At 38.1% G+C, this 11309-nt stretch overlaps 1 protein-coding gene across 1 annotated transcript; it reads left to right on the forward strand.

Moving 5' to 3' along the window:
- The first annotated feature begins 2185 nt into the window (after positions 1-2185).
- LOC122608975 (wall-associated receptor kinase-like 5) lies at positions 2186-3244 on the forward strand. Its single transcript, XM_043782040.1, has one exon. The coding sequence runs from the start codon at positions 2186-2188 to the stop codon at positions 3242-3244; it is 1059 nt and encodes a 352-aa protein (XP_043637975.1).
- The last annotated feature ends 8065 nt before the right edge of the window (positions 3245-11309 follow it).

Below are 11309 nucleotides of genomic sequence, written 5' to 3' on the forward strand. Positions count from 1 at the left end.
AATGGGTTTGTGTCTAAATGTGTTTAGTAACCTTTTTATGAACAAATTTGGGTCATAACATGCTTAAATCTACAAAACCCATTTTTGAAAATAAGGGAAAACTTGTTTATAATGTGCCACGTCTTAATCATGCTATAGATGGTCTTGAAATCGTTAAAAGTGTTAATGGTTAGTGTTATTATGTATATATGTACGAGTTTGATGTTCTAACAAGTCCCGGAATCGATCTAAATCTTCATGTGTTGTTTAAGTGTTGGTTTCAGCCATCCTGGAGACTAGGACGATCTCCTAGGACGATCTTATTTAGATCGTCCTGGTAGCCTTCTCAATTCTTGGTTCTTGCTCGTTGGTTCTTGTGTGATGTTGTGCTGTGTGGTACGTTTAATGGGTAACCGATCCTTTGGATTGGTTTAGCTCAAACACTTGATCGTGAAACGATCTTGTGACTTGTTCTTGTCCTTGGAAATGGGACGATCTTAATGCTTGTTCCTCTAAAACGATCTAAATGCTTGTTCCTTTAAAACGATCTTAAGTTCATTAGTTCCTAAAACGATCTTGGCACTTGAATACTAAAACGATCTTAAACCATGATAAGTGAAACGATCTTAAGCTAGCAACCTAAAACGATCTTGAGTATGGTGTACCTAAGACGATCTTGAGGAGAAGATAGGACGATCTTAAGGCTTGACATCTAGGATGATCTTAACTTGAGAACAAGACGATCTTGCATCAAACCCTAGACAAACTCATTCTAAGACTCCTTTTACAGATTATACTTAAACCTAAAAACAAACTAATCATATATCTAATCACCAAATGATTAGTTAACTTCATTTATCAAATGATTAATCACATACAAGGTTATGATCTAACATATTTAAGCTAGTTTTCAAAACGACCTAGAACAGCGAATATTGTGTAAACCCTAATTGAATACTAAGACATGTGCTACCTTGATTTCATAATGTACGAGTTCTATGAATAACTAGATCGAGTTCATAAGGCTAAAGTTCATCATTTAAAGGCACATACAACTCAATAATACGATAAGTACTTATGTGTGAGTTCAAAGACGTACATTTCGAGTCTAGTTCATGTAAAACACTTTTGAGTCAAAACGTTCAAAGATCTTTAAGGGACCAAATCATCAGTTCATCAAGGACAACTCAGCGAATGATTAAATCACAAGAACTAATACATTTATTCATCTATGCTCAATAACTTGTGATTAGGTTGACGTCAAGACATACTTGGATTCAGTAGATATATCTTACTTATCTCTGTGCTCATACTCTGTGCTTGTTAACTACGCTTGTAGCAGATCACGGTGAGTCTTCGTAGCCCCTTTTTCCATACTTATATTTTGGGGTGAAAGGAATACTATCTATGCTTTTATATATGCCGTAACTGCTTTTACTACTCCATGGCTATTTGACTACTTGTTGCATATTAGCCGGTCCTGTTGAGGATTGTGTGTGCTCGATTGATACTATTAGCCGGTCCTGTTGAGGATTGTGTGTGCTCGATTGATACTATTAGCCGATCCTGTTGAGGATTGTGTGTGCTCGATTTATACTATTAGTCGGTCCTGTTGAGGATTGTGTGTGCTCGATTGATAGTATTAGTCGGTCCTGTTGAGGATTGTGTGTGCTCGTTTACTTATGTGCAAGTTGATTTTTTAGCCATTACGTACTACTTTACAATTGAATTCTATTGACGGCATAAAACGTTTTCATACAACTTGTTTATACTCAAACCTACGAACTCACCAATCTTTGTGTTGACACGTTTAAGTATTCCTTTCAGGTGTTCAAGCGAATCGTGGTTAGGTCAGGTAGCATGGGACTAATAGCAGACTACAGGCTAGGTTTTGGTGAATGCATGCTATCGTTTATGCTTGATGGCAATATGCCCTACTGTGTTCCCCTGTGAGGGAAACTTATCGTACTTTTGAATTCTTGCTTGATCTTGTGTGAGATGACTTCTATTTAGCTACTTAAATTATGTAATCGACTATTTATGCTTAATTTATGCACACATTTAGTATTCCTACGTAACATTCATGTGTGCGTGTGCTTTATCTTAAATCCCGAGTTTTCCGTCGTAGTCGGGGTGTTACAAAAAGTATTATGAGCAAAATGGGGGAGACAAACTAAAAACAAAAGGTGGTGTCAGCCTCAATTCTATGAACGTTTTTCGTGTTGAAGAGTTAAAGGAAGCAACCGATAATTTTGCGGAAAGTAAAGTAATTGGGAAGGGAGGCAACGGTACTGTGTACAAGGGAACTCTAAAAGATAACCGTTTTGTCGCAATCAAGAAATCCCAGAAAGTAGATGAAGGACAACGGGAGGAATTTATAAATGAAATGGTGATTCTCACGCAGATTAATCACACAAACGTGGTGCAACTAATAGGATTTTGTTTGGAAACTGAAGTCCCATTGCTAGCTTATGAATATGTCTCAAACAATACCCTTCATTACCACATCCATAATAGAAAAAATGGTACAAGGAGATTGCCTTGGGATACTTGTCTAAGGATAGCACATGAATCTGCTGGTGTACTTGCTTATCTACACACAGATGCTAGAATGCCCGTCATACATAGAGATGTTAAGTCTACTAACATCTTGTTGGATGAAAAATTCACTGCAAAAATTGCAGATTTTGGTGCTTCAAGGCTAGTTCCCTTAGGTCTAGATGAAGTCGTTACTCTGGTTCAAGGAACGTTTGGGTACTTAGATCCTGAATACTTTCAAACAAGCGAATTAACAGATAAAAGCGATGTCTATAGCTTTGGTGTGGTCCTTGCAGAACTCTTAACAGGACAACACCCCCTCAATAATAAAAGATGTCTTAAGGAACGAAATCTAGCAACATATTTTTTGAATATAGTAAAGGAAAATAACTTTCTTGATATTTTTGAACAGGGTATAGTGAAGGAGGCAACTCTTGATCAACTTAAAGCAATAACCATGTTGGTATGTAGGTGTCTTAACCAAGTGGGTGTGGAAAGACCAGGCATGAGAGAAGTGACTATGGAGCTTGACACATTGATAAAGTTGGGCTTGGGGAAGCATTGCGTCGTTACTGAAGACAAATACAGTGAAAAAAGTGGTAACACAGCAATAATGGATCCAAGCGATTTTTATACTATTCCGTTAAAGAGTAGTGATTCTTTCGAATATAGTTCTATCACTAGTGAAATTCAAGAAATGATGCTTTCATCACGAAGTGCCCGTTAAACATAAAAGGACGTGTTCGACCTGTTGGATGTTATACTTTTAGTGATCAAAGCGAGTTTTTCAATATTTGCATGTAAGTAAGGGTGTAATGTATCATATATCATTATCTTATAATAATAATTAATGAACGGATTGTTTAAAGTGAGTTTATTTGTATTAATAGGGGTGTATTAATTATATATGTCGTATTTCCATATTGTAATAATGAGTACAAATACTCATTCTTATGAAAGTCTATTGTAATAAGGTAAACTAGGAAATTCAACGTCCCGCGATCGCGGGACCTCAATTATCGTGCTCATACATTTTCATTATGCTAGTATAATTGTGTTGAAACAAACGCCTAACTAAACCTCCTATGTATGAAAGGTTCGCTCAAACATTTACGATATTAAATATATATTTCTTTAAGAGTAATATCGTATTAAGTTTTGTCACTCTACTATTTATAAGAACTAAGAATTTGAAAATTTTAATAACTAAATAAATGTAACACTTAATGTCGTATACTACGGGTTTTGGTTCCAATACATCGACGGTGTATGAGGAAGATTGAGGTGTAGAGAGTCATACCTTTACCAACATAAAAAAACTATTTTCAAAATCTATCTAAAAATTTAATAATGATTGTATATTAAACTCATATGAAAATTTAATAATTATTGTACAATAAGCTTCTAAGCATAATTGTTTTACTTTAATAGAGTATATATATTTAATAATTATTGTACATTAAGCTTCTAAACATGAAAATCACTATTCACATACAATTGCTTTAATAAAGTAATAAAGTATATAATGTCATTTCTCATCACAGAAGTGGCAAAATCATCTGTTGTTAATTCACCATAATCAAGCTTAAATAGCGATTAGATGCGATTCTACATTAGATACGTGTCGTAGCTTAGGGAAATGGATTATTAAGGCTATATTATCTTGCATTATTTGAGTGGATATTAATATAATTTCATTTACATAGGTGACGAGTGATTTTATTTGTAATTTTACCCCATATGTTTTTCACGTACGTATTTGATAGAGAAATGAACCGCTAATGTGAACTTTTAGTACAGATAAAAAAAATCTAAAACAAAATTTTATAAGTTGAAAACTACAAATTGTAATAATTATAAATTAAATATCTAGTAAGCGTAAACAATATAAACTATTGATAGAAGAAAAAAGTGTAAGTTAATAAGATTTTCTACAAATATTAATATTAATATAATCTATTAATATATTATGCATATATATGATTTTATTATGCATATATAATTTTTTGTTATAATGCTATTTATCATTTATAAAAAAAGTTATTAATGTATATGAATTAAGTTAAAGTTAGGGGCATAGTTTTTTTTCTCGGCTGAGGTGTTAAAATTTCCAGGGCCGCCACTGCCAACTATATATGCTCAAAAAGTTATAGTGTGCATGAATTAAGTTCGACCTTTATCTTATGTACGAACTTAGTAAATATGTTTATATCATGCAAAAAGTATGGCCGACCAATAAAAAAACTTGCACGTGTTACTGTGTTAGCTGATATGGAATGTCACGTTGCTGATATGAGTTGCCACATATGCATTTTGCATGATATAAACATTTTTTACAACTTCGTGCATAAAATAAATGTCGGACATTAATTCGTGCACACTATAACTTTTTGGGCATAGTTTATTACATTTCGGCGCACTGCACCCTTAAAGTAATAATAGGTTTTAACTCATAAACTAAGTATCTTTCACATTACAAATTCTTTTTATGGATGATAACAAGGTAATTATTAAGGCGTGAAGTATAAGACCGGTGCTTATAGCACTGTGTGGCTGCGTCTGTTGTGCGTCTGACGTCCGGTGGTGACTTCTCTTTTTGAATGAAACTTCTTGTGGTGGTGGTAGGTCCCTATGCGAAATACCCGTTAATATTTAAAAAAATTAACATTTTTTTCTATTTTTTTTTCAAAACCAACGGCTAGTTGGTTTAATTTTTTCATATTTTTTTCCTATTTTTTTCATATTCCTATATAATCACTTCTACACTATCATTTCAAATCACACTATCAAATATACATACTTCACTCATTTTCTTTCAATCACAAAACAATGTCTAATTCATCAGCATCATCCTTCTCTAGCTTTCTGATTACGAATCAACCAAATACGAATCAATCAACCGGGCTGTTTCACAGATGAATGCAGTTTTCAATCCCGAGGCAATCAGCGCTTGTCTTAACGTTACCTTTGACGAAGAAGAAAACCAGAGCCAAGCAGCTTCAAGTTCTTCAGCACCCAAGTTCACTAGAAGGGTGATCAATCGAGATCACCTTGGTGCTGCAAAACTTTTATAAGATCATTACTTTGCGCCTAACTGCACTTACCCACCAGACATGTTTCGTAGAAGGTTTAGAATGCGAAAAGAAATGTTTATCAGCATAGAGCGAGATATACACTCCTTTAACGGCGTTCAACCGCTACCGAAGCACTTTCGGTTCTTCCACAAAGGGGCGATGGATGCTTCTAGTCGTCCTGGTTTTAACATTTTCCAGAAATGCTCTTCTGCAATACGCCAGTTAGCGTATAGCTATAAGGCTGATGCTTTGGACGAGTACTTGCAAATAGCGCAAGATACGGGGTACCAGTGTTTAGACGCTTTTTGTAACTGTGTGATACACCTGTATCAACACGAGTACTTGAGAATGCCAACAGAAACTGATATCGAGCGGTTAATTGCTAAACAAGCGTAGGTTCATGGTTTCTCGACCACCCCTTATTTTAGGACCACATCATAATCATCATCACCGACCACCACCACCACCACCATGATCATCTCCGACCAAAAAACATTGTCCTTCGACTTCGGCAACTTAGTCAACACTTGGCGGCACGTTATAAGCACGTTTACCTATAATGAACACATGCTTAATTATGATAACTTGAAACAGATTGTTTCGTGCCGGATTACTTGCTTCTGATATCTTGCTAGCTTAATCATGTTGCTAGCACTCTGGTGAGTTTCGTAATCCCCTCTTCACATGATTTCATGGGGCTGAAAGGATACAAATCGTTTTTATAGTAAAACATATATACTTTGGTACTATATGATATAACTTTGTGCAACCTATTTTGGATACGTTTATGATTACATATTTTGGATACGCTTATGACTACATATTTTGGAAACGCTTATGATTACATATTTTGGAAATGCTTATTATTACATATTTTGGTTACATAATCGGTTCCACTCTTTGGCATACATTTGATTTCATATTCGCTTACACTATTGATACTTTGATGTTATCTCGTTTATAGCTTGTTCTGCATGACACTCTGTGTGTACTACTACTGTCTGTGTGTGCTTTAAGTGGTAGATAGTGCCTTGTGCCTATCCCTGTGTGTTCTACCAATGTCTGTGTGTGCTTCAGCCAGGTCTTTGACCGTAAGCGGCTTCATATTGGGATTTACATAAGCTAGGTCATCTTGATGACCGTAAGGGAACGTATTGGTATTCATTCAAGCCAGATCATGTTGATGACCGTAAGGGCACGTATTGGTATTCATTCAAGCCAGGTCATGTTGATGACCATAGGGCACGTATTGGTATTCATACTAGCCAGGTCATTTCTATGACTGTAAGGGCACGCTTATACACATTCATACATTGTTATTCTCCTATTCATACTTAACGGCACAAACTAATTCAAACAAAAGGTTTCAAGTAAACAAACATAGTTACAAACTTATGAACTCACTAACCTTTGTGTTGACGCTTTTTAGTATCCTTTCAGGTGTGCAAGTTGAGAATCTTAGAAGTGGCTAAGGAGGATAGCATGGTGGCCTTTAGCAGACTCAGACTAGGATTTGGAGCTGCATATCTTACGTGATTATTTTTGAGGTTTTATGTCTTGACAATGGCATTATGCCTAAGTGTTCTTTCCCTTACGCGGAAGTTTATCTATGTTTTATTTGAATCTTGACTCTATGTTGGATGTTTATGTTTGGATTTATGAAATGTGAGTTAGTTTGAGCATTCATTTAGTCATACTCTACGTAACATCCATGACGCGTGTACTATGCGTCGCATCCCGAGTTTTCCGCCTTTGTCAGGGTGTGACAAATTAGATATTGTCTTTGGCTGTTCAATGTGTCATGAGCTCCCACTAGATTGTAATACGCGGTTAAACATATACTTGTATATTCATAAGAGAGGTAGAGAACGTATTCAACATGCGCGGTTGTGTCAATCACGAAGTCTACACTTAATGAACGTCTAGCCACATATTCCTTTGTCTCGTATGTTCATTTGCGACGTAGGTACACAAATGGGTCAATATATGTAAGTTTCCATGAACCAGAATCCTACATGATATCGCTTTCTGAATACATGGAAATTGATGGTGTACCCATCCTGCGACACGAAGATACTATCTCACGAATGGGAAACAGAATATCCTGCAGGACGAAAGGACGTCAGAAACCACGGAACGCGATAAAGGAAATAACCAATTATCCATAAATAAAGGGATTCGATTCCCTCCTCAAGAGCAGATAATTAAGGAAATGGTTGAAGCCGATCGAAGACCTAGGAAACCCTAGAGGAAGTCTACTTTTGGCGCTAAACGTTTCCTGCTCAAAATATCTCCTATAAATAGGAGTCTCTAAGACCTTCAAAGGCATCGCATAAATCATACACATTCACGCATACACATACCGTTGAGTTGGCGTAAAGAGGCAAGAACCCTACCTTTGGGGAATCGCCAACGAAACGACTTAAACACACTAATCATCCCATTTTCATCCTAGCCCCGGTTCGGTGTACAAACATTTGGCGCCATCCGTGGGACCGGGATTCAGATCCCTTAAAACTTTCAATTCTGTTTTTTACGACGAACCAACATTTAGGAAGAAATGGCCGATAACACAACCCTTGAACAAGATACTCAAAACATTGGAAACCCCCTGCCGGAAATACACCGCCCGGGCCTGATTCAACAACTGAAGCGTCGCGACATGGAGACCAGCAGGCCGGATGGCAGAACCCCGATCGGTCAGTGCAGCCAGGGGAGATCAAGGGGAATTCTCGGCGGGATCCCTTCAAAGGAGCCCACCGCTATTTAATCCAGATTATATTATCCGGAATTATGATCATATCCAAAGGACTGTGAGGTAAGGCTGTAAACAGTTCGGTTCGGTTCGGTTAGCTAGAAATTTTGAACCGTTTTTCGGGTTTCGGTTCGGTTCGGTTAGTTAGAATTTTTGAACCGTTAAGTTCGGTTACCTGAAAAAGTCGGTTAATTTCGGTTTTATTTTCGGTTAACCATTTATTAAAGTTATGCTAATATAAAGTTTAAGTTTTAATTACAATAGTCAATTTACATTGCATTAATTAATTTTTTTATATATATAATAGTTATTTAACTACATTAATATTTTGTTTTATAAATAAATATACATTTTATCTAATTGTGAATTACTTTTTTCTAACGTTTTATTTATACAACGCAAGTTTCTATCTAAGAGTATCATAATTTACTACTTAAAATGTCTTTTATATGATATTACTAATGTTTTTGATAAATATCTTAAATAAAGTTAACAACTTTTCTTAAAAAGAGTATATATATAAGAAAATTACTTATAATATTCAAAATTAATTATAGATTGTGAAATAAAGTTAGTAAAATTGTTAATATTTTAGACAACAAATACAAAAATTTAGCTAAAGAGATATGTAAATGATGTATTTATGGAATACATATATGTGTAAACATACATATATATGATTATATGTAGGTATATATCAAAATTCGGTTCGGTTCGGTTAACCGCGGGTAATGAATATTGAAAACCGTAACCGAACCGTTACACTTCGGTTTTTTCCGGTTTCGGTTTTTTCGGTTTCGGATCACGCGGTTCGGACCAGTTTTTCGGTTCATTTCTTACACCCCTACTGTGAGGCACCTAAGGAGGGTTGGGGCCCTAGTTAGCACCAGCAGGGTACTGGATTTTGACGAAGCAATGGAAAAGGAGTACGATCTTGTGACGCCCGTGAGGGGGCTTAGCAGACTCCCTCAAGATGGAAATCGAAACCCTTACGGCTTCGGGATCGGCAGCGAAGGCCTCCGGATCCGAACCCCTTCAGATCGGAGGTCGATCCAAATCAATGAACTCCCCAGGGGAGGAAGGCCCCTATCCCCGAGGTAGCCCACGTCCCCGAGGGATTCTCAGGGACGAACAGATTCCTGAGGGATTCGGATTAATGACTCAAGGAGTGACACCAATCATGAACCCGAGAGATTCCCAAACAACAGAGGCCTTCTGTACGAAACGGATACCCGCAGGTACGACGATCAGTCGCGAAGGTCCCATCCTTCGGACGAGTACGCCCGAGGAAACTATGTCCCAATGGCCATGGAAGATTCACGCAACACGGAGAGGCGCCCTGCTGGCCACGGACCCCATTACCTCATTCACAACCCACTGGAGTTACAAACAGTGGGATGCAACATCGAAGACTCTCCGTTTTTGGCATGGATACAAAGCTACCCTCTCCCGAAGGATTTAAAGTATCCTTCTCATTTGGGAACCTACGACGGAAAGACCGACCCCGACGACTTCTTGGAAGCATTCGAAGGGGTATCAAAAGTCAAAGTCTGGAACGTACCAATCGCGTGCCGAGCCTTCAAACACTTTCTCAAAGGAGATGCCAGGGAATGGTTGAAGAGCGTAGCGAAGGGATCCATCACCAGCTTCGACGATCTCAAAGAGAAATTCCGAGCACGCTTCAGCCAACAAAAGAAACACAAGAAACTCCACGTGGCGGCTCATGGAATAAAACATGGCGATACTGAGGGAAGCAGGACATTTTTGGAAAGATTTAATCACAAAACTGAAGACATAATGGATTTGCCTGAGTCCCAGAGGATTTCCACACTGTTACATGGCCTCCGAAGCCCAGGGCTGGTCGAGTTCTTGTACAGAGATCTCCCGAAGACCTATGAAGCAGTTCAAAAAAGAGCCTATGTATACTTGGACGCGAGAGACACCACTTCAAAAGGAAATGCCAATCCTCCACAAGATAAGGAATCTCCTGCGGGACGCAAAGGAAAATGGGGAAACGAAAAAGATTACAGGAGTTCTCGATACAACCCCTATTATAAGGAAGAAAAAGGGCAAGTCTAAATTAATCTCCCGGAAATGTACAAAAGCCCGAGGGAAATATTGCTTACCGAGTCCGTCGCGAAGGCCTTTCCGAGCCCACCCAGATTGAGCAGAAGAAACAGGAGGGAACCAGAGAAGTATTGTGAGTTTCACAGAGACAATGGACACGATACTAACAACTGCTGGCAACTCCGGAGGGCCATCGAAGAAGCAATCAACGAAGAAAAGCTGTCACACCTGGTCAAGACCGTACGACAACAACAAAAGAAAGAAGAAGTCACGGAGGAAAAGAAAAAAGGACCTGAGAAAACCATTTACACAATAATCAAAAAGAAAATAGGGAAAAAACGTCCATTCCCAAAGACATATAGGGGAAACACAACACACATCACATTCCCCTCTATCTGCAACACCCGAGCCTTCCGTGGCCCACTTACCATTTCAGCGATGGTCGAAATCTCGAAGGTAAAAGGAATATGTGTCGACACGGGAAGCGAATGTGATGTCCTTTATGAAAAAGCTTTTTGGAAACTACACCTTGTGTCGCGCATGAACTTCACAAGAACCGACACTATGGTCCAAGGATACTCGGGGGAACCGATAAGCCCATCGGGAAACTGACAGCAAAGGTAACCATTGGAGAAGGACGATGGGAACGCACGGAGAAAATATCGTTTCTAGTGGTACAAGGAAACTCCCCCTTCGAAGCAATACTAGGACGACCAGGGATTCAGAAGTTCGAAATGATCCCCTCCGTGATACACGGAATGATTAAGTATCAGTCAAATGGAGGAATTGGAACCCTGAAGACAAAGGAAAAAAGAATGACCGAAGAAGGACAGGACGGACCACACTATTTATCATGGAGCAAAGGACCTTACTTGGGGCGACTAAACATGTAACAA

Source organism: Erigeron canadensis, chromosome 7 (genome assembly GCF_010389155.1).
Source record: "Erigeron canadensis isolate Cc75 chromosome 7, C_canadensis_v1, whole genome shotgun sequence".
In the NCBI taxonomy this organism is placed as follows: Eukaryota; Viridiplantae; Streptophyta; class Magnoliopsida; order Asterales; family Asteraceae; genus Erigeron; species Erigeron canadensis.